General features: G+C 34.6%; 1 protein-coding gene across 7 annotated transcripts in view; it reads left to right on the top strand.

The window, feature by feature from the left end:
• PPP3CB (protein phosphatase 3 catalytic subunit beta) overlaps window positions 1–18,857 on the top strand; it is a 52,441-nt gene extending 33,584 nt beyond the window's left edge. The window contains exons 10-15 of one of the 7 annotated variants that reach the window (XM_072755095.1): window positions 3,093–3,170; window positions 7,866–7,892; window positions 9,971–10,052; window positions 10,795–10,892; window positions 15,743–15,772; window positions 17,236–18,857. In XM_072755095.1, coding sequence (XP_072611196.1) covers window positions 3,093–3,170; window positions 7,866–7,892; window positions 9,971–10,052; window positions 10,795–10,892; window positions 15,743–15,772; window positions 17,236–17,414 — 494 coding nt within the window. In that variant the 3' untranslated portion in view covers window positions 17,415–18,857. Of the gene's footprint in view, window positions 1–3,092; window positions 3,171–7,865; window positions 7,893–9,967; window positions 10,053–10,794; window positions 10,893–15,742; window positions 15,773–17,235 lie in introns of all 7 variants that reach the window. The other 6 variants (XM_026004553.2, XM_026004571.2, XM_026004562.2 and 3 more) reach the window with 6 other exon arrangements.
• Window positions 18,858–21,301: the final 2,444 nt, after the last annotated feature.

The raw sequence follows: 21,301 nt of genomic DNA, 5'->3' as shown, positions 1-21,301 counted from the left end.
CATTTGAAGCATAAAAGTTTTAAATTTTGATGAATTCCTATTTTGTTGTTGCTATTGCTTATGTTTTGGGGTTGTGTTTAAGAAACTTCCCTGATCCAAACTAAGGAAGATTTTCCTCTATGATATCTTCTAAGAGTTTTTTGGTTTTTTTTTTAAAGATTTATTTCAGAGAGAGAGCACAAGCATGAGCATAGGGAGGGGCAGAGGGAGAAGCAGACATCTCTCTGAGCAGGTAGCATGACATGGATCCTGGGACCCTGGGATCATGACCTGAACAGAAGGCAAATGCTTAACTGACTGAGCCACCTAGGCACCTCTCTTCTAAAAGTTTTATAGTTTCAGCTTTTACATTTGGGACTTTGATCTTTCTTTTTTTAAGAGGGAAAGAAATAGTGGAGGGGTTGAGGGTGAGGGGCAGACAGAAGGGGAGAGAGAGAATCCCAAGCAAGCTCCACACTTAGACCAGAGCCTAATGTGGGGCTCAGTTTCACAACTCTCAGATCATGACCTGAGCTGAAATCAAGAGTTGGATGCTTAATCTATTAAGTCACTCAGGTGCCCTGGTCTTTGATCCATTTTGAGTTAATTTTTGTATATGGTGTGTAGTGGGGGGGTTCAACTTCATTCTTTTGCATGTGGATAGTCATTTGTCCCAGCACCATTTGTTGAAAAGATTGTTCTTTCCTCCACTGAATTGTTTTAGCATGCTTTTCGAAAATCAGTTGACCCTAAATGTGTGGTTTATTTCTGAGCTCTTAGTTCTGTCCCATTGATATTTGTGACTACTTCATAGTTTTTCTAACTTATGATTAGAATGCTTTATCTCTCCACCTGACAAATTACTACTGCATGATTCCTCTATCAGAAGCCTTTCTTTCCCCTGCAGGTCTTTTTCTATAACTCTGCATTCTTACAGCATAGGGCTCATTACTCTTCTGTGGTATGTGTGGTGTGTACGTATATATATATATATGTATCTTCTATAGTAATTGGTAAACTTCTGGAAGGTAGAGACTGGACCTTTTTTACATTTGATTCCCGGAGCTTTAGCACAGTGGCTGGTATGTGGTGTGCTATTAATATATTTATAGGAGGAATAATAGGAGCAGTATTGAATTTTGTTTTGGATGTGTTCATTTCTAGGTGCTATTAGGACATCCAGGGGCTTATATTTAATAGACATTTTTATTTATTAATTGAAATTTGCTTATACCTTTCTTTTTTAAATTACTCATTTGTCAAATATTTATTGGATTCCTGTTGTGTACCGATCGATGTACTAGACTCTGAGGTATAGCAGTAAACAAAACATCACCCTGCACTCATGAAGCTTTCATTCAGGTAGGAGAAACAGACAATATAAAATAGTTTAAGATGGTTGGCAGTAAAACTATCAAGGAAACCTGGAGACCGAAGGAGATGTCAAGACTATGATACAGACTCTGGAATCATCTTCACAAAGGTGATACTTGAAACTGTATAGTTATAGATGGAATCACCAAGAGATTGAGCATATAAAATCACCAAGAGATTGTGCAAAGAGACTCTTGAGAATATCTAAGTTTAGGGAGGAAATAGTCTGTAATATAGGAAAATCAAAAGAGTAGAATCTTGGAGACTTAAGGGAAAAATATATAGAATGGTAAAAGAGGAACAAGCCTAAGAAAGAACCATGGGTTAAGGTTGTTACTCATTCATAATCTTAAGAATTAAATTTTTGGAGGACTTGCTAGAGTCAGATTTTTAAAAATTAAATCCTGGGGGCGCCTGGGTGGGCTCATTTAGTTAAGCAACTGACTCTTGATTTCAGCTTAGGTCATGATCTCGGAGTGTGAGATCGAGCCCAACGTTGGGCTCCACACTGAGAGTGGAGCCTGCATTAGGATTCTCTCTATCCTTCTTTTTCTGCCCCTCCCCACTCACGGGTGCTCTCGCTCTATCTCTCCAAAAAAAAAAAAAAAAGTTTCTGGGGCTTTTTTGAAACAAACTGTGCTGTTTTTTCTTACTTTGTAAGAAAATGCTATATCCATAAAAGAAGAATTTAAATGTATACATTTAGATGTTACTCATCTCTGTGCGGCTTCATTTTTTTCCGAGACCTGAAAACATATTCTGTACAGAATTTCTCTCAGACTGGTAATCCATAGAATTTCTTTCTTTCTTTCTTTCTTTCTTTCTTTCTTTCTTTCTTTCTTTCTTTCTTTCTTTCTTTCTTTCTTTTCTTTTCTTTTCTTTTTTCTTTTCTTTTTTCTTCTCTTCTCTTCTCTTCTCTTCTCTTCTCTTCTCTTCTCTTCTCTTCTCTTCTCTTCTCTTCTCTTCTCTTCTCTTCTTTTCAGATTTTAGGGCAGCCTGAGTGGCTCAGCAGTTTAGTGTAGCCTTAAGCCCAGGGCGTGATCCTGGAGACCCGAGATCGAGTCCCATGTTGGGCTCCCTGCATGAGGCCTGCTTTTCCCTCTGCCTGTGTCTCTGCCTCTCTCTCTCTTTCTCTCTGTCTCTCATGAATAAATAAAATATTTTTTTAAAAAGATTTTATTTATTTATTCATGAGAGATAGAGAGGCAGAGACATAGGCAGAAACATAGGCAGAGGAAGAGGCAGGCTCCCCATGAGGACCCTGATCAGGACCTGAGCCAAAGGCAGATGCTCAACCACTGAGCAGCCCAGGTGTCCCCATTGAATTTCTTTCATTTTGAAAACGTTGGTATATTTTTTAAAGAATTAATTAATTAATTAATTAATTATGAGAGAGAAAGAGAGGACATGTGTGCCTGGAGGGAAGCACAGAGTGGGGAGGGAGAGGACGAGAGAAAGAATCCCAAGTGGACTTTGTGCTGAGCTCAGAGCCCAACATGAAGCTCAATCTAAAGACCCTGAGATCATGACCTGAGCCGAAACTTAATGGACTGAGCCAACCAGGTGCCCCAAACCTTGATATTTTTTAATTTCTTTGTTCCTGCGATCAGAATGTATGTCTTCTTGGGTTAAAAATCATTTGACCGTTATATGAATAATTGCTGTGCGTATGTATATATAGACAGTTGAATTTTGGTCTGCTGCTGTGTAACTGTTCCCTTTTTTTCATTTTTGAATAGTGACAGAAATGTTGGTAAATGTTCTGAGTATTTGCTCTGATGATGAACTGATGACTGAGGGTGAAGACCAGTTTGATGGTATGATTATTCACTTTACTATTTTTTATTGTGAAATGGTATTATTTAACTACCCAGCTTCAATATACACTCTTTTGCAAAATGTAGTCATTGCTCTCAAATGGCTATGCCATTTGATAAGTGTTAAGACACTTTTTCAGATACTGTTTATGATTTTTTTAGTGATTTTACTTTTTTTCTGTTGGTGTGGGGAAGAAGATGAATTTTGGGAAAGGGGAAATATGGAAGAACAGAAGGAAAGGAAAATTGAAAGTACTAAAGAATGTGGTTCTTCATGAATATGGACACCACTTAGAGGGGGGATAAAAATGCTTTTAGTTTCATTGGTATCGTCTTCTTAGTGCATCAGAAACGTACCTGAACCTTCGATTTGTTGTCAGTGTTTTTTCCCAAAAACTAAAGTAGGCTATTCCCAACTTATGAGTGGTTGTGTTTTAAGAGACCACTTACTAGTTTAGTTTGATTTTCAGAAGCATCTTTTTCATAGAAACAATGTTAGACATGGCTGTTTGCCCTTATGTAAGCCAACCAGCCTATGTACTGATTACATTTATAGTATAATTTAATATCATAAAAACAAAATTCCTTTAATTTTTATGTCTTGAAATTTTTATTTGAAACTTTTTAAAATTTAAAACTTTTAAATTTAAATATTTTTAAAAATGTAGGTCACTGAGAAACAAAAATGTGAACTTAAAGCTAAGAACTCTTTATTTCTTTCTGTATGCTCCTCACATCTTTGATGTAGCATTCTTTTCATAGTTATAATCAGTATGTAATTGCTTCCATATATTAAACGTGATCTACATATTGGTACAACTTAATAGCTACCTATTTCTAAATATATTAATATATTTTTCATAGTATTTTCATAGTTAATCTCATGTTTGACATTTGTGGTTGGCTTTCAGTTACCTTGTTATGAATGACATGCAGTACATATGTTTGTACAATAGTATTTCTTGGGATAAATTTCTTGAAGAGAATTACAGAGTTATTATGTTTTAGCTTCATTATTTTAGCTATGAATTTGCCAGATTACTTTGCAGAAGAATTGGACCAAGATGAAGTACTTTTAGCAATGAATCCACAGGCCTCTTTCTGCACAGGCCCACCTCAATGGGTTTTGGTCATATTTACTTATTTTTCTTAGTAGCTACATAGTGAATTACACTTGGTTTAATTTACATTTCTTTGATTTTCTTATGATTTTTAATTTAAAAAAATATAATTTACTGTTTACTTTTTCAAGTGTATAAACTATACATCTCATCTCTTTGACTACTTATTAAGTACAATCTGAGTAAAAATTATTTAGAAATTTCCCTGCTTACACACAAGTTTAATTTTTAAACACTGTTGTAAGCCCATTTGTTAAAAGTACAAAGTGACTGTGCACAGGTGCCCGCTATTGCCATCTGTTGGTGGCAAGCCGAGATGTGCTTTTATTCTGGCTTATAGTTTTGTTAACTAAATATATTTTATTTATAAATAAAATATAAATATAAATATAAATTTATTTATATCCATTCTTTTTTGGTTTGGATAATAGGCATTAATGAGTAATATTTATTTTTTCTTATTTTAATTCTCCTTTTGATATTTGTGTAGAGGTATTAGTTCTAACACATTTCATTGTATCTGTCTTTTACATAAAATTTTTAAGTAGTTATAATTAAATATTTTTTCCTCTGTTCTGCCACCTTTTCTCTTTAGTTAGACTAGGTCTGAGTTCAGATTCTAGTTTCTCATAGTGGCTATATGACCTCAGGCAAATTACTTAGCTTTTCTGAGTCTCAGTTTTTTATCTTCAAAGTGAAGATAATATTATGTACCTACTTCATAATCTTACAGGTATTGATATAATGACTGAAATAATTTTGTTCATAGCTCACTGATTTCTTCAGATACGGTTTTTTGTTATATGTCAAATATTTAAAATATATAATTTTTTTAATCTTCCTAGATGCAGATAGATTTAATGAGATACCAATTAAAACTGCTACTAGCTATTTCACAGATTCTGTTATATGTCAAATTCTGTTTGCATCTGCATCTAGGAAGGTTTTTAAAAAATATTTAGTTTTCTAAACTAAGATCAAGATCTTTTGTTTTGCTCTATATAATTAGTTCATTTACTATAATTACTGCATTTAATATATTGAATATACAATTACTCCATTTAAAATTACAGTTTTTCTCTGAAAAAAATCTATTATCAATTTAAATTAATACTATAGTATTTTATGTTCTTACATTATTACAACTGGTTTCTCTTAACATATTTTCTGTGTATGAGGTATACATTATATATTTGTGGTTTTATCTTATGTTTGACAACTTGGATCAGCAGAATTATTTCCTGTGGTAATTTTTATTTTGTTTTCCTTAACTTTTAAAAATATTTCATTTGCATAAGGCTGATATTGTTTATTTTTCTATATTTTACCTTTATTTCTTTTTATTTTTAACAAATTTGTATCAGTATTAATAGTGTTTTTTAAAGAGTATTTTAAAGAGGAATGGTGATAAGTAATGCTTTAGTCCTCTTCCTATTTAAAAAAAAAAAATTTCCCTGTTACGTATACTACTTCTGGTTTAGATACTTATGACTTACATGAGGATAGACATTGAATCATTTTTGGGATTCAGCCAGGAATACGTATTAAATTTTATTATAGTCCAAATGAAATTTTATGTATTTAATCAATGTTTTCCTCTCAATGATAAATTATGCTTATTTATCCACTTGTTATATCATTCTTGCTCTCCAGAGATGAATTGAGTTTGATTATTAAAGAGGCAACGTAGTTTAGTGAAAAGGGTCATTGATCTTTGTATTTTGGAGTTACTATTATGCTAGCTATGTAATCTTGGAGAAGTCACTTAACTTCCCAGGATCTTCTCATCCATGGTTTGAAGGAATAGAAAGGAAATAATTTTAAAAATTGGTAAGCTGTCATTTTTGACAGTGCTTCTGTGTGAAAATACACTGAGTTCCAGCTTTCAGTACTAGAAATAGATCTCCCTTTACTGCCAACATAGCAGGTGTAGTTACTCATTTCTTCACCCTTCCATACCAAGTAGTAGGAGTAGAGACCTCAAGAACATTTTAATAATATGAATCTGGGAGTTTGTATGGAGTAATGAGAATGGTTTGGGGGAGACCTCCATTGAGGAATGGAGGAAATGGGAGGAGATTAGGACAGATACTATAATGGGATAGGGAAAAGAGCTCCTAGAACTGGGTTTATGTCCCTTCCTCAGTCACATTCCCATATTTCTTTTCCATAACTGTACATCTTTCCCCTTTTCCTTTCACCATAATAGCATGCCTTTCATCCTCTCCTTCCCCTTTTTCTACTCAGCAGTAGAACTAGTCTATAAGCTGGGCATGGGGAGAAATCTGATTTAGAAAGAAAACTTGGTGACATGGGTATTGCTATTGAGGCAGAATAAGAGTTTAGCTTTTCTGTGGGAAAAGGGAAAGAGCAGGAATGGAGATGTCACAGTAGCAGGAAGGAAAGAATAGATTTTGCATATTTAAGGCTGAAATTGGGTAAAGGAATGAGACTGTCTTCTTAAGTATTCTGTATTGGTATTCTTCTTTGGTATTCTGTATTGTTTAATGTATATGTGGAGTTATTTTTAAAGGCAAAAATTTGCATAAACATATTGGATGTATAAGTGCACATAGCATTCCTTTTAGAGGTATTAATTAATCATTAAAGAGAATTTCTGAACACTGATTTCTGTGATATTTAGAATGCATACTATTTCTTTCAGATATTTATCTTCTCTCTTGAGTTGGGTAAAGGAAATACATAATCCACATATGTTACAGTTTTACTAAACTAAAACTTTGCATTTCCTATAATGGAATCATGTATCTCTACATTAGAATGGAAGATATGGAAAGCTCAAAAGAAACATTTCTGCTGCCTACTCTTAGAGCTATTACTTGCTTTGAAACAATCTGTTGCTATTTCTGCAAAAAGATGTCCCTCAAGCTCCCAGATTGGATTGGGAACAGAAAGCACATACTGTTGATCCTGAGTATGTGCAAAAGTTCTACAATTCAGATTCAAGAAATTATGTGTTCTTGTTATTATGGAGTGTGGGAGGCTTAGCCTTTCCGTTATTCGAAGTGGGTAAGATTTTGCACTGAGGTAGTTTATAAAGTTACCTACATTTCTCTGTATATACTTAATAGATTTTTCAGATGTTGGTGTCCTTGAAGAACCACATGAGTTTGTATATTATTTGTGTCATTACCCTTCACTTAACATACTCCTGTGGGTGACACATTTCCTTAGGGGTATCAGTATAAATGTGCGATTGTTGTTTGCACAGTCTTTTATCAGTCTTATGTGTTTTCACGTGTTTTTTTTCTGTCCCTAATTTGTCTACTTTCATCAAATATTATAGTCATTCTGTCCATAATTTCTTCTGAACACATATCTTTTAAGAAATCTTTCCTTTAGAGTTCTACCCAGTGGCATCCCTCTTTTATTCACCAGATCCTACAGTACTACATTTTTCAAATTTCAAATATGAGGGCCTTCATTTTTCTCTTTCTTTCTTTCTACATTCATTCTTCAGTACCACTGCCAAGTTAAATCTCTATCTTTTTATTTGTCTCAACCACCTTTTCTCCATCATTCACTTCCTTTTTTCTGGACTCTCCATCTGAAGAACGGCTCATATATGGCAATAAAAAAGGTACAGACCAGACAGAGTAACATTGTTTTGAAATATGACTTCATAAGTTATCCTCATGTCCATGTAAGTTAGCTCATTCATTGAGTACTATTTATGCAGAGTCCTTTTGGGCCTTGTACAAATTTAGTGTAAGTGGTATTGGAGATAGAATTTGATGTTTTTAGAAGTCATATTCCAAGATATCTGTCTTTCTGTGCATGGAAATATTTTTCCCTCTTTTTCATTCCTCTTGTTTTAAAATTTCATTCTTTTGCTTATTTGTAATGTTTTGTACTTTTCCCTGCATGATTAGGGGTGTTTGATTGTCTGTCTTATTCCCCAGAGTAATTTTCCGTGGACATTTTCTTTAATATTATGCATGATGTGTTTGTAGACTGATTTAAAATCCTGACTTGCATACTGTTTTTATATTCCAGTGATTTTTTTAAAATTTGAAATCAATATAGTTTACATATTATTCTGCTTTACAGATATATAAATTAAGGCTGAAAATATGAATGTACCTCATTGCAGCCATCCTCTCCCATCCCCACACTCCTGTTCCCCAGTCTAGCTGTTTTTAACATTCTGTCAATTTAAAAACAAAATGTTTATGTTAATTCATTCAAAGAAATCAAACTTACCTTAGGTCTTTGGACAAGACCATTAATAAACTTAGTTTCTTTGTCTATAAAATGAGGAGATTAAACTTTGCAGTATCCCTAATGTCTCTTCAAATTCTAATATTCTATGATTCTAAGACTTTTAGTGATTTTTTTGGCATCTTAAAAATAGCTATGTAGTACCTGCAATTTTGAACTTGCAAAAGCTGTAGCTTCAGTGCTCACATTACCCTTTAGAGCATCATAAACATGGCCATGGAGCCTATTTTCTCTAAAATATGTCTTGTTTTTGTCTTTGAAATTGGATTTCCTTTCTGTTTCCTTGCAGTAAGGTCCAGTCATCATCTTAGTTTTTAATTATATGGTTTTTGTGGGCTGCTTGAATTTTAAATAAGTTGCTCTGGCCCAGAAGACTAATGGTTGTTCAGACCTCTGTATATCCACGGCCCCTTTTAGTCTAGTCTCTTTAGCCTTTCCTTAACTTTCTCCTCAACCATGGTGCTTCTATATGTGTTTTCATCGTGTTGAAGCACAGCTCTAAGGAATAAGGAACCACACTCTTGGGTCCAGAGTGATTCTAGTTGCTATATATGAGATAATGGGACTGAGATTGTTGTTCTTTCTGGAGGCCAAGGGAAGGAAGATACAACTTTGAGTTTTTCTTCAGCTGAAGATTAAGTTATTTTGATATATTCTCTTCTGTATCAGTGATAAGCAGTAGAGCTAACCCTTTAAAAAGGAAACATGAGTGATCCTTTAGCCGTGTTTTTTAGGGAATCTTTTCTCATTGTTCACTCTCCTTGTGTCATACTCACTAGGGATGTAAGAGCTTGTTGTATATATTTGCATGACTTTGAGGACATTTAGTTCATGAGGTTAAGATGTTCTTTATTGTTGAAATGCTGGTATGGTCCTTAGTTCAGCGTCATCTGCACAGTAGTTATTTCATCAACCATTGTTTTTAAACCCTCTTAGAGCAAAGAACTTACTCTATCATAGTAAGATGAGATATTTCCAGCCTGCATGTCAGAGGCTTTTATAATAGTTAAACAGAAGCCTAAACAGAGTTACTACCAATTCTTATCTGTTAGTTGCATGCAGTAGGTCCTCATGAAAATTAAAGACTATAGGATTGTTAGAATTTTTTTTTTTTGTCCTCTGGTTTGTGATATAAGTTGGGTTCTAGTTTATTTCCCATTGCTGTTTTAATAATTAGCAGTAGTGTGAGAGTCATAATGTTTGTGATTACTTTTCATTTGTATCTGTATCAGACCCCAATATTATTAGACCAGCGCTGAGCTAAACATTGAAGGAGTGAGAAGTTTTCTGGCATGAGTTCACCTAGTCTCCTCCATGTGAGCTGGTGGCAGAGGGTTTGGTGTTGGTTAAGATGAGCGTGGTATAGGGTAATAGAATGGTGCAAGTGTGGATGCCCTAAACTTGAGTCTTTTTTTCTATTTATTCCATTGAAAGTAGGTTCAGCTGCAGCCCGGAAAGAAATCATAAGAAACAAAATTCGAGCAATTGGCAAGATGGCAAGGGTCTTCTCTGTGCTCAGGTAATGATGTATTTTCCTGATTATTTTTTTTTTTTTACAGAAATTGCTTTTATTGTACTTTGCTGTAAGCAGTGTTCTGTTTAATAGCTAAAAGCAATTTAGCAGCATTCTTCCTATAAAGAAGTTTAGTTGTACATTTAGATATTCAACAAGGGAACAACAGTCCTTTTGAAACTAGGGTTTTTGACTATTGTGAGTATTATTGTTCACTTTGAGTATGTGGTACCTTTCTGTGATGAAAGTACTAGTTCTACGCCTTGAAAACTAGAACATGATGAGAAGGAGGGGGTACTTTTTAGAGTATTCCTGATGAACTTGCTCTTCCATATAAGAAGTTCCTTTTGCTGGAGCCACAAATTATCTTTTTAGGGTTAATTCAGGAAAGCTAGGTTTAAGGGTACATGTAAATGGGTCAGCCCTTAAAATTTTGTTTACAAAACTGGTTATATCAGATATTTGAACTTTACAGGATAGAAATACCAAATTTTCTTAATTGTATGATTCTCATTGATGGTGAATGTCATCATATACTTAATAAAGCTTTTCAGGAAAAACAATAAGGCACCCACCCTCTTATCCTTTTATCCACATTTAAAATATGGAAAAATGTCTTATCTTGGAATTGAGGAAGATATGATAACAATGAATGTTATAAATTATATACATGGCCTACCTTTGGGCCCTCCTCTTTTATATTAACCATTTGTTGGAAATCTCTGTTTGTTTTATCTCTTTGCTATAGGGAGGAGAGTGAAAGTGTGCTGACACTCAAGGGCCTGACTCCCACAGGGATGTTGCCTAGTGGAGTGTTGGCTGGAGGACGGCAGACCCTGCAAAGTGGTAATGATGTTATGCAACTTGCTGTGCCTCAGATGGACTGGGGCACACCTCACTCTTTTGCTAACAATACACATAATGCATGCAGGGAATTCCTTCTGCTTTTTAGTTCCTGTCTCAGCAGCTGACATAGGTAGAATACTATATGATAGGTAGTATCTGGTTAAGAACTTGACCAGGGCAGAAAATTGATAGAATGGGTATTCCTTTCAATCGAAAATAATGGTCAGTTTCTCAGCTTTGAATGAAATGATATGGGAGCAGCTCATATCATAATGTCTAAATATTTTTTTTTTGTTTGTCTAATGCACCCTTTTCCTTTAAAAGCCCCAATTTCAGAATGTGAATCAAGGATATCCATATTACAAAAATGGAAATGTAATTCCATGTTTCTTATTTTTTATTTTTTTAATTTATGTAATTGTATTAGACAATGCTTATATTATCAGATACTTAATTTTAGAATTAACAATCTGCTTGAGCCCCAAAACACTACTTATGCACTTCACTTGCCAAAAGATTTGTGCAAGGTTTTGTACCCTGGTAAATGATGCCAAAGTTTGTTTTCTGTGGTGTTTGTCAAATGTTCTATGTATAATTGACTGTCTGTAACATGCTGTTTTCTTCCTCTGCAGATGTAGCTGCTTTCCTAAATCTGTCTGTCTTTCTTTAGGTTAGCTGTATGTCTGTAAAAGTATGTTAAATTAAATTACTCTATCAGACGCTTGTCTGTCTTTTGATGTAGAAGCAACTTTGTAGCACCTTGTTTTGAGGTTTGCTGCATTTGTTGCTGTACTTTGTGCATTCTGAACATGAATGTAACATTAGATATTAAGTCATTGTTATAAGGGGTTGAATTTAAATCCTGTAAGTCAAAGTTGAAAGGGTGTTATTAAGTGTGCCTTTATTTTGCATGAAAATAAAATTATACGTAAAGCATTCCTGTAATCTGGCTCATTGAATATTTTATATTTTTTAAAAACTTACTTTTTTGGCGTAAATATTTGTGTAAATAACTGGGTTAACTTTTTGAAAGCCCAAAACAGATTAAATAGAAGAGAGTGATTTGAATGTTTTAGAGTATACACAATAACTCAAAGTCTAGATTTCTTTCCCTTGTTGAAAAGCAAAAAATGTGATAAAGAAAGCTTTAATTTTTGTTTTATTGTAGCCACTTTTGACAGCCCTCCAAGGGTCATTGCTCTTTTAAAACAGGCAGCAACAGATCTAATGTTTTCCTTAATCATGGCTAACTTTCTTTCTGGTGTTATAATTAGTGAATTTTTTAAAGCAAAAAATAAATAATTTAAACTTTTGAATAATTTTTTTATTCAATATTTTAATTTAAGATTTTATTTATTTATTCATGAGAGACACAGAGAGAGACAGAGAGAGAGAGAGGCAGAGACACAGACAGAGGGAGAAGCAGGCTCCATGCAGGGAGCCTGATGTGGGACTCGATCCTGGGTCTCCAGGATCAGGCCCTGGGCCAAAGGTGGCGCTAAACCGCTGAGCCACCTGCACTGCCCTAAACTTTTGAATAAATTTAAATCAGATTGACTTTTCACAGCTTCATTTCACTTAGTCTCATTATAAATGCCTAAATAAATAAAATAATCTTTCTGTAGACCAATAATTTCTACTTATAGTCTATACATGTTCTATTTTATATGTTAGTGTGTTGTCTGCTACCACTACTGGTATATGTGAGAAGTACAGCTATGTTTTAAAACAAGGTTTCCTTTTTTTTTTTTTTTTAATTAAAAAAAAATTGCTTTGATTTTCTTTATATTCTTTGCCCTCCATTTTTCTTATTATGGGCTTTAGCAAATGAGCTAAAAAGAATTTTCACTAACACAAAGATCTTAAACATTCAATAAAACTAACAAAAGTAAGTGTTAATAGAAAAGGATGAACTTTAATAGTTTGAAAAATGTTTATCCTTTTCTTTGTTCATAAAAGAAAAGGAAAGCTGAAAGGCCTCATACTTTAATAAATCTACACTACAGTCATCACTCTATTATCCTTGGATATATTATTACTTTTACATTGTATTTACAGCAAACCTTTTAGATTTCACAATTAGTTCCTGCTAATTACATGCTTTGTTGGCAGCTTAGCTCTTCTACTCATTCTTAATTTGCATGCAGCCTGAAGCTCAGTCTTCCAACTTTGAACTCTTCCCCCAACTGCAGAGAAGGTTTGAAAAACAGCTTTACTGAAGGGACTGTATTCCCAGCAGAATGAATTAGCAGTATATTGCTGAGTTTAAGGGGTCTAATTTGGGCAAACTAGAAGCTAGATAGCTCCCTAGCTGTGCCAGTGATGGCTCTTGATAGTGTGGAGCAATTTCCCTAGCATAATAAGATAAACCCATTTTGAAGCACATAACAAAACTCCTCTAAGAAGCTGCATCTGTGTGATGTAAATTCTAATATCTCAGTCCTGTTGTCAGAAATAAGTCAGAAAATAAGTCCTATTGCCTTATCAATAAGCTTAAAGTTAATTTATATTTCTTGAGTGTTTTCACAAACTCCACAACTCTTTTGGAGTAGGAATTGATATATTTTATTTTATGTGCCTTTTATTTTACTCATGGAAATTTGTTTAGGAACTAGCCCTATAATGCTACTACCCTTCACCAGGACCTATGTAGCCATCTCCATTTTAGTAATGCCAAATTCCTCATCATTATTTATCCTGTGTAATATTGAGGAGCACAGTTTGTGACAGCACTGTACTCAAATTTACTAACACCGTATCAAGATGCTCCATAAAACTGAAAACAAATAGAGGAAAAATAGTGCCTTTCAGATAGAATTTTGCAATTATCAGATCTCTTTCCATCTTAATGTTTAAGCTTCAGATGACCATTTTTTCAATTTTAAACATACAAGCTTGACATGGTATGCAATTTTGAGTGTAATATGTATTTTGTATCCTGAAAAGGATTAGGAGCATTTAGAAGCTTCTAGAAAGAGCAGAGAATATAATTGACCTAAAACATGCTTTTACATATAAAATTAAAACCCATACGATTATTTCAGAAGTATGTTGTTACATTTCATAATTTGAAAGGTTTATAAATAGACTTTTAAACTACTGATGCACTCAAATAGGTACTAATTCTTACAGTGATACCAGGTTTTACTTTTAATTTATTACCATATGTAATAAAAGTTATGAAATATTTCCTATAAAATCACTTCTGTTACCACAAGCTCTTTAAAACATATTCTAATAGGCATTTATTTTTTTTTCCCATTTAATGTCTAAATTATAGAGAAAATAGTCCTTATTTTGAAGAATAGATGTTGCAGGGCTGATCAAGTAGAGGTGGGTCATTTATCCTGGTTTTCTGTCTGGGAAGATTCCAAGAGTATATTCTATGTGCACAGAGCTAGGTTTTTTAAATGGTCATCTGTACAGTGGGTGTACAATAAATGTCTGCTATTTTAATGTAGTTTAACAGTTAAGGAAAATTAAGTTTTTTTTTATTCAGTGTTCACCCTACTTTTTTGGGTTCCCAACTACCTTTACTATCTGGTTAAGATCAACAAATTTCTAATTTAGTCTATTTTAACTCCTTAGATTCATCATTTTCTTTCACATTAATAACTGCTTTGGACAAAATTTATTCTAAATCTAATTGGCCTTGAAGAAGAAGCAAAATAGAAAGCATGGGGAATTATTGTTATAAATATTCTGAGTGTGTGCACTTTGGGTAAAGTGGAGAATTTGCAACATTGTCAGGCAGTATTATCCTCTGCAATCTTTGATCCTGGTCCTCAGTGTGAGTACTTTATACAGTTTGAACCCAGAAATGAGCCAACAGACTGATTACAAAATGTATGACTAAATAATGTTGAAATTCTCTAAATGGGCCAGAGACAAACTATATTAAGAATGCCTTTCTCACTTATATGACCTACGTGTATGTCCATATCACACGGTAATTAGGATTTATTGCCTGTAAGATCTCAGTTCTATTTGATTCCTCTCTAGTTGGTAGATGTGCTTGAAAAGATGTACAATGGCCTTTCTATCTTCACTTGAGAATGCATGTTGTTAGTGCCTGAGGCAGATTTGAGTTCATGATAAACTGAACACAAACAGCTTTTTTAAAAGGCTATAGAGCTTAATATCTTTAGATATGTGGGACACCCAGTGTTAGAATAGAAAGGAAGTTCCTGGTAGATGGGGTCCTTTTAGGTTACCCAAACAAAAGAGCTACGGAACTATTCTATTAGAGTAATTCATCAAGTTTACTGTCCTTAAGTTTCATTGTATCCATACCAACTTCACTTTTGCTTTGCCTTATGAATTAGAAGCAACAGGAAAAGCATTACTGACCTCTTCTAGTTTATATCTTATGGAACAACTGATAATGAGTATTGGTTCAGTTAGATGGGGAAAAACAGAATTTTCTGTTTGACTTTTGGTACAATTTTGCCATCATAATTTCACCCTAGAGGATTTCCTTGTGATTGTGATGGATGTGATATAATAAACATGTTGAAAAATTCTAAGGCCATCAAAATACTGAATTCACAGTAGGTAATTAACACTGGAGTGCATTTGCATGGGTGCTGAGGTGTCTGTGTTTACATTAGGTCCATGTGTTCTGTGCTCTGAGCAATGTTGTCATAGTGCTGTGTGTAAACTGTGCTGTGTCAGGAATTGGGGGATTGGATGGGGCTCTCTAATATGGATACTATTTATGTTAAATTGTAAATGATGATGTAGTATGGGATACTGTGATATTTTACGTGATCATTGCCTTTTCTGCTGTACAATATGACCCTTCTCATCTCTCTCATTCATTTTGCATGCCTCTGCTCACTTCTGTACAGCCACAGTTGAGGCTATTGAGGCTGAAAAAGGTACGATCAGAGTCCTTGCGCTGGGCAGAGATCTGTGGTGTGTGGGTGGGCATCAGAGAATGTCCTGTGGGTGTGTTTTACTCCTAGTTTGCACAGCCCAAGATGAATCAGACTCACTGACTCATCAAGTTTAATAGTCACATTCCTCTTTTTTTTTTCTTTCTTTCTTTCTTCCTTTCTTTTTTTTTTTTTTTTTTTTTTTAATTACAAGGACCAATTTCCATAGTGACAATCTGGATTTTCCTTTTCTAGTATAGTGTGCAACCAGCATTTACCGTTCCTGAATTCTTTAGAGTGCAGCATGTTATGCTATGTATTATAGCATTTGAAGTTGCAAAGAAAGATCTATTCCACATTTTGCATGATTCTGTGCTATTCAGATCATTTTTTTCCTAGATGAAACCCCCTCTAGATATAGGTTTGAATTGACTTTTATTCATTTTCAGTAATTCACCTGAAAGTGCAGGAGCTGTCACTATGATTTTTATTTTATATATGTATTTGCTGTTGGCTTAGCGTTTGCTAATAATATTATATAATAATATTATATTCATGTATATGATATGTTGGCCTAATATTACACATTGCTAAATGCTTTGCCACCCCAACCATTTATTTGGTTCACATGCACAGACTCTGAGTCCCAGGGATTGCACATATAAAAGCAACCAGATTATAACCAGTTATGGAAATCTTTTGTGTGCACATTTTAATAATGGAGGAAGCATCATTATAAATGAAGTGAATGAGAAATTATAACAGTTGGAGGAGGATTGCCATTTCTTTTGATTTGGGTTTCCAAAGAACATGCAGTGAATGGCCATTGAATTAAGGAAGACATTTCCTAAAATATGAAACTGAATACTTTTTACTATCAGTCAAATACAGATCTAATTCCTGGAGGCATTCCCCACCTTTTTCATTTCATCCTGGTGGTGATGGGGTGATGATACATACCTTGACCTCCAAGATAGTTCTGATCTGCTAAATTTTAATATACTTTACCTCTTTCTCCTCCGAAGCTATTGGTACAGATTTGTATGTCAAGGTTAACCTTGTTTAGCCTCCTCACTTGCCCCTACTCTTGTTGCTGCCTTACTGTGATAGTCACTGGTGATTTTAGGGTTTTTGTAGGAGTTAAGTGGTATAGTAGAAGTCAGACTGAGACCCTGAGACCATTGCCTGCAGGTTAATTTTGGGGTCATGGAAGGGTTATTTTTGTGCGTTCTTTTTTAAAGGCTATGCTAACACTTGTCATCTATGAAGCTATCATGTTTACATTTAGGTTTAAACATTTCACATTTTAAGGGGAAGTCTGGAGTGGGGATAGGGTTCAGTTAAAGTAAGATTTAAATGTTGCTACATACAGCTAATTTCTTTCTTCTTAAAAATCATTAATTATGTTTTTGAAATCTCAGAAATGTTTTTCAATTACTGACTTATCAAATTTGCATTTTGTTAAGCAATACGAGGATTCTCTCCACCACATAGAATCTGCAGTTTTGAAGAGGCAAAGGGTTTGGATAGGATCAATGAGAGAATGCCACCCCGGAAAGATGCTGTACAGCAAGATGGTTTCAATTCTCTGAACACCGCACATGCCACTGAGAACCACGGGACTGGCAACCATAGTGCCCAGTGACCCACGGCTTCCCAGGGACTCTCACATCTCGGGCCCCAAATGGACAGATCACCCCCAGGATCTGGAGGGGTCGGCCAAGCTGACTGTAAATGTCACAGTCCCTCTGGAGAAACCATTGTGCTTTTGAGACCCCAGCCCCCTTCCTGGATGGAGGCTTGAGGGCCCTGGGACATGTTGTGATATCTGATAAGATTGGGTCATCGCTGCCAAGGTGGAGAGCAGTGAGCAAGGGGTTTGGGGCAATTTCCAGTGGAGGGCAACTACACCTCCATTTATGCTTGTGGTTCACACATTTAAGTTTACAAATGAGATTTCTTTTTCCCCTCAGTAGAATTAGATTTTGTTTTTTAACCATGACTTCAAATGCAATCCTAAGAGCTAATGTGGACTTTTTCTTTTCCCCATGAAATGTCTTTAAAGGATGAATTAGCATGGTCTTAAAATACATTTCTGAGGTTACTAAGCTGTATTTTGAATTATGGGCAAAATGCTGAGAAATCCAGTTGGCATTTATACAAAATGCTGACCTCAGGTCTATAGTTCTTAAATGTGGCTAATTCTGTAATATAGTCTTGGTATTTTTCAATTATGAATGCATAACCTATTTCTAGGCAGACTCTCTTACTTGAACACAAGTCCAAAAACTAATTTAGAATCTTTTTTGCCCAGATCTTTTGAAATTTACACCCCAGAGATTTAAGAAGAAAACCTCTAAATTTCAAAATTATGAAGAATTACAGAATTACTCATTTAAGGTACTTTAAAAGAAGTTTGTACATTGTCAAAGTAAATTTTAATTCAAATCATGTCTGTAAAACTTGACGTATTTTGTGTATGCATGTTTTCATTTTGCAAATATTTAATATATAGACCTATGATGTACAGGTACGACATGTATAGGTTACCTAGATGTTATGAGAAATTTTAGTTTATTGTGAGTACTCAAGTTGCTTAAATAGCCACCAGGGTGATTTGCTGCTGGCTTTCTATCATTTTTATGTTTTGATGCAAAGGAAATTTTAAAATGTTCTGGAAGTGTTTTTGATTAAGCAATGCAGCATAGAAGCAATGGTTCTGTTCATTCATTCAGATGTTAGTGGAAGCATAAAAGTCAAGATTGCATGTTGAACATTTTCTTTTGATAGTTACAGAACTGCTTGGTTAAACTAAATGGAACCATGTGCTAATTTTTCACAATTATTGACCTGTATTGATTGCCACTGTAGTTTGGTATTTCCCTTTACTTTGGTGGCCTGCTTCCCTCATGCCCTGGAATACAACTCAGAGCTCCAGGCAGCGGAACCATCTATTGTTTTGTTTGCCAGAAAGTGCACCCTGTACGGTCTCCTGTCTAAGTTGGAAATATTATGCATGTGCAGGACTATTCGAGTATTTTATAAACAGTAGCACACAATAAATTCCATGCATGGGCCGCTGCTCCTATCTCTGTGTTGGGTTTTATTTGGAAGATGTAGTCTGATTTGACCTCATGCAAATCAGAAAATCATATTAATACAACTGGGATATAGCCTTCAGAGATGATCTCGTGGATAGTTATGGTAATTTGATGAATTAAATTCTTGTCTTCATAAATTTTGCCTTTTTTTTTTAAACTTTGGTTACATATGTCTTACATGAGCATTAGTAACTGAGCACTAGAGTACTTTGGGTGACTGTTATAGGCCTCCTAAATCTAATATTTAAAATCACTGTTTCATTTAACATTTAATTGAAAGAAAATATTGTGTAGAGTTTTGTTATATTAGTATTAGAACTTTATTGGGTATTTTAACAATAAGAAAAAAGGATATTCATGATACTGTATTTTCTTGCCATCATATTCCTTTCTTCTTTTCCATAATCAAAATAAGTATGAAATTTTGCAAATTGAGGTAAATTAGTACATTGCTCAACATCTTATAATCATATGGTAACTTTAATTACAGTTTTCAACAATAATGATAATGATACACATTGCAAAACATTAAATTAAAATGTATATACTTGCCTTATTCTGGGTAGCAAACAGAACTCAAATTGTTGATTATTATAGCTTTTAGTTGCTGTCTTATCAGCTTGCATACATACCAGTCCATGAGCTACCCTTAAAGTTACTTACTCTGCACTGCATACCTTAAAAGTTCTTCTGGATGTTCCTGGTTTATGAAAACTGTGCATCTCTAAATTAAGAGCTTAACTAGTTATGTCAATTACTAGGAACTTCCTTAGTCGTTAGGTCCATCACTTGGGTTATAAAGTGTTTGTGGGAATCTTGGATAAACATAAAACATCATTAGCAAACTAGAAGAATTCTGGGTTGATGGTAAGAATGCAGAAAGGTAGTATACATTAAGAGTGTTAGAAAATCACCAAGTGCCTCATAGACCACTTCCTAACTGTGAAATAAGAACCCCTTTTTAGTCTTTCTTCATAACTGTGAACCATAGAAGTATTTTTTAAGGTTTCACAATGAACCACAAAAGCATTTTTATGGCTTTTTAAAAAATGTAACTGATGATGAAAGCAAACTGAAAAGTTCAGCTCTTTCTAGATTGTAAATTGAAATGTCTACCAGAGATAGTATTAGTGATGGTAAAATATAAATTAATATTCAATATCAATTTTTTTCTATATGTCCCTTTACATTCAAAGAGGATACTCCTGAATTAGAAAAGGCCATCTCTGATTTCTTGTGCTTTATGCAGTTCAGCTATTATTAACAGAATTCATAACCTTTAAAAGTTCTACAAGTTAAATTTGAAATAGGCATTAAACCTTTGCTTAAAATGAGTTATTCCTGTTTTACTAGGGTTTTTCCCTATTGCAACTGATTTTCTTTCTCCACAGCTATTCTGAATAATATGTAATGTTTTGCTGCATCCTTAACACTTTCACTCCCTCTGTGTGTAGTTGTTTTCTACCGTTTGGGGTTCTTTTAGAATCCATGCTTTCCATCTGTTCATATGTAGATTTTTTATTTGCCACATTCCAGGATCTCAATTGACTGCAAGTTCTGTTTCCCAGTTTGATGATGTTCACAGAGGCAGGTAAGTGCCATAACTGGGACCAGATGTAAGCAGAAAATCAGGTCTTACAGTCATATAGGACCACTGCCCTGATAATTTCTGGTAGACTCTGGACCTTGGTAAGTGAAAAGGAGCTAGGAATGTGTATGTAATTAAATTCCCTGGATCAGCATTCATTAGAAGAAGGAATAAGGTGTTTGAATTTATTCTTTTATATTTTCTGTTCCTAGAAAATTGAATGCATTTTTAGTCGATAATATTTTGGTTTTGCTTACTTTATTCCTTTTTTTATTCTTCTTTTGAAATAAATGAGTGTACATGATGACATTCAGAAAGTACGTTGCTCTCCTTTTTGAGAAAGTGAATTTTACAAATTAATTTTGTTTCCCCTACAGTTGATGTCCTTTTATACGATTAAGTGAGCTTTTGCAATTCCTCTTGGGTATTATGTTTGTGTTTAAGCCTAGCTTGATCATTGTTGAATTGTGTTTGAGCAGTGTTTGTTATGCTAAAAGGCACTTTGGGTTTGGGTTAACTTATCCTGGGTCTAGACTGACATCCAGAACTCCAGGCAACTCTAGGCGTTGTTCTGTTGCTTTGAGGTAGTGCCTACCTTTCCAACCAAATAATCACTTCTGAACTAATCCCAGGGTTTTGGGTTTGTTTTCTCTGACGGTGTGGACTGAGAGCAGAAATGCCTTAGTGAGAGAGGTTCAGGAAGCAATAGGCTTTATCTTAACTTAGCTTGCCTGACCTTGGTGAGTTTGAGAGTGTTGACAGAGTTCTGAGCTTTCTTGGCAGAGAAGGAAGGTCAGAAAGAGAGAAGTCCACGGGCAGGGGGCCAGGTCCCTCCTTACCTCG

This window comes from Vulpes vulpes, chromosome 4, assembly GCF_048418805.1.
Source record: "Vulpes vulpes isolate BD-2025 chromosome 4, VulVul3, whole genome shotgun sequence".
Taxonomy (NCBI): domain Eukaryota; kingdom Metazoa; phylum Chordata; class Mammalia; order Carnivora; family Canidae; genus Vulpes; species Vulpes vulpes.
Note: the sequence above shows the minus strand (reverse complement) of the source record. Positions and strands in the feature narration are given on the sequence as shown.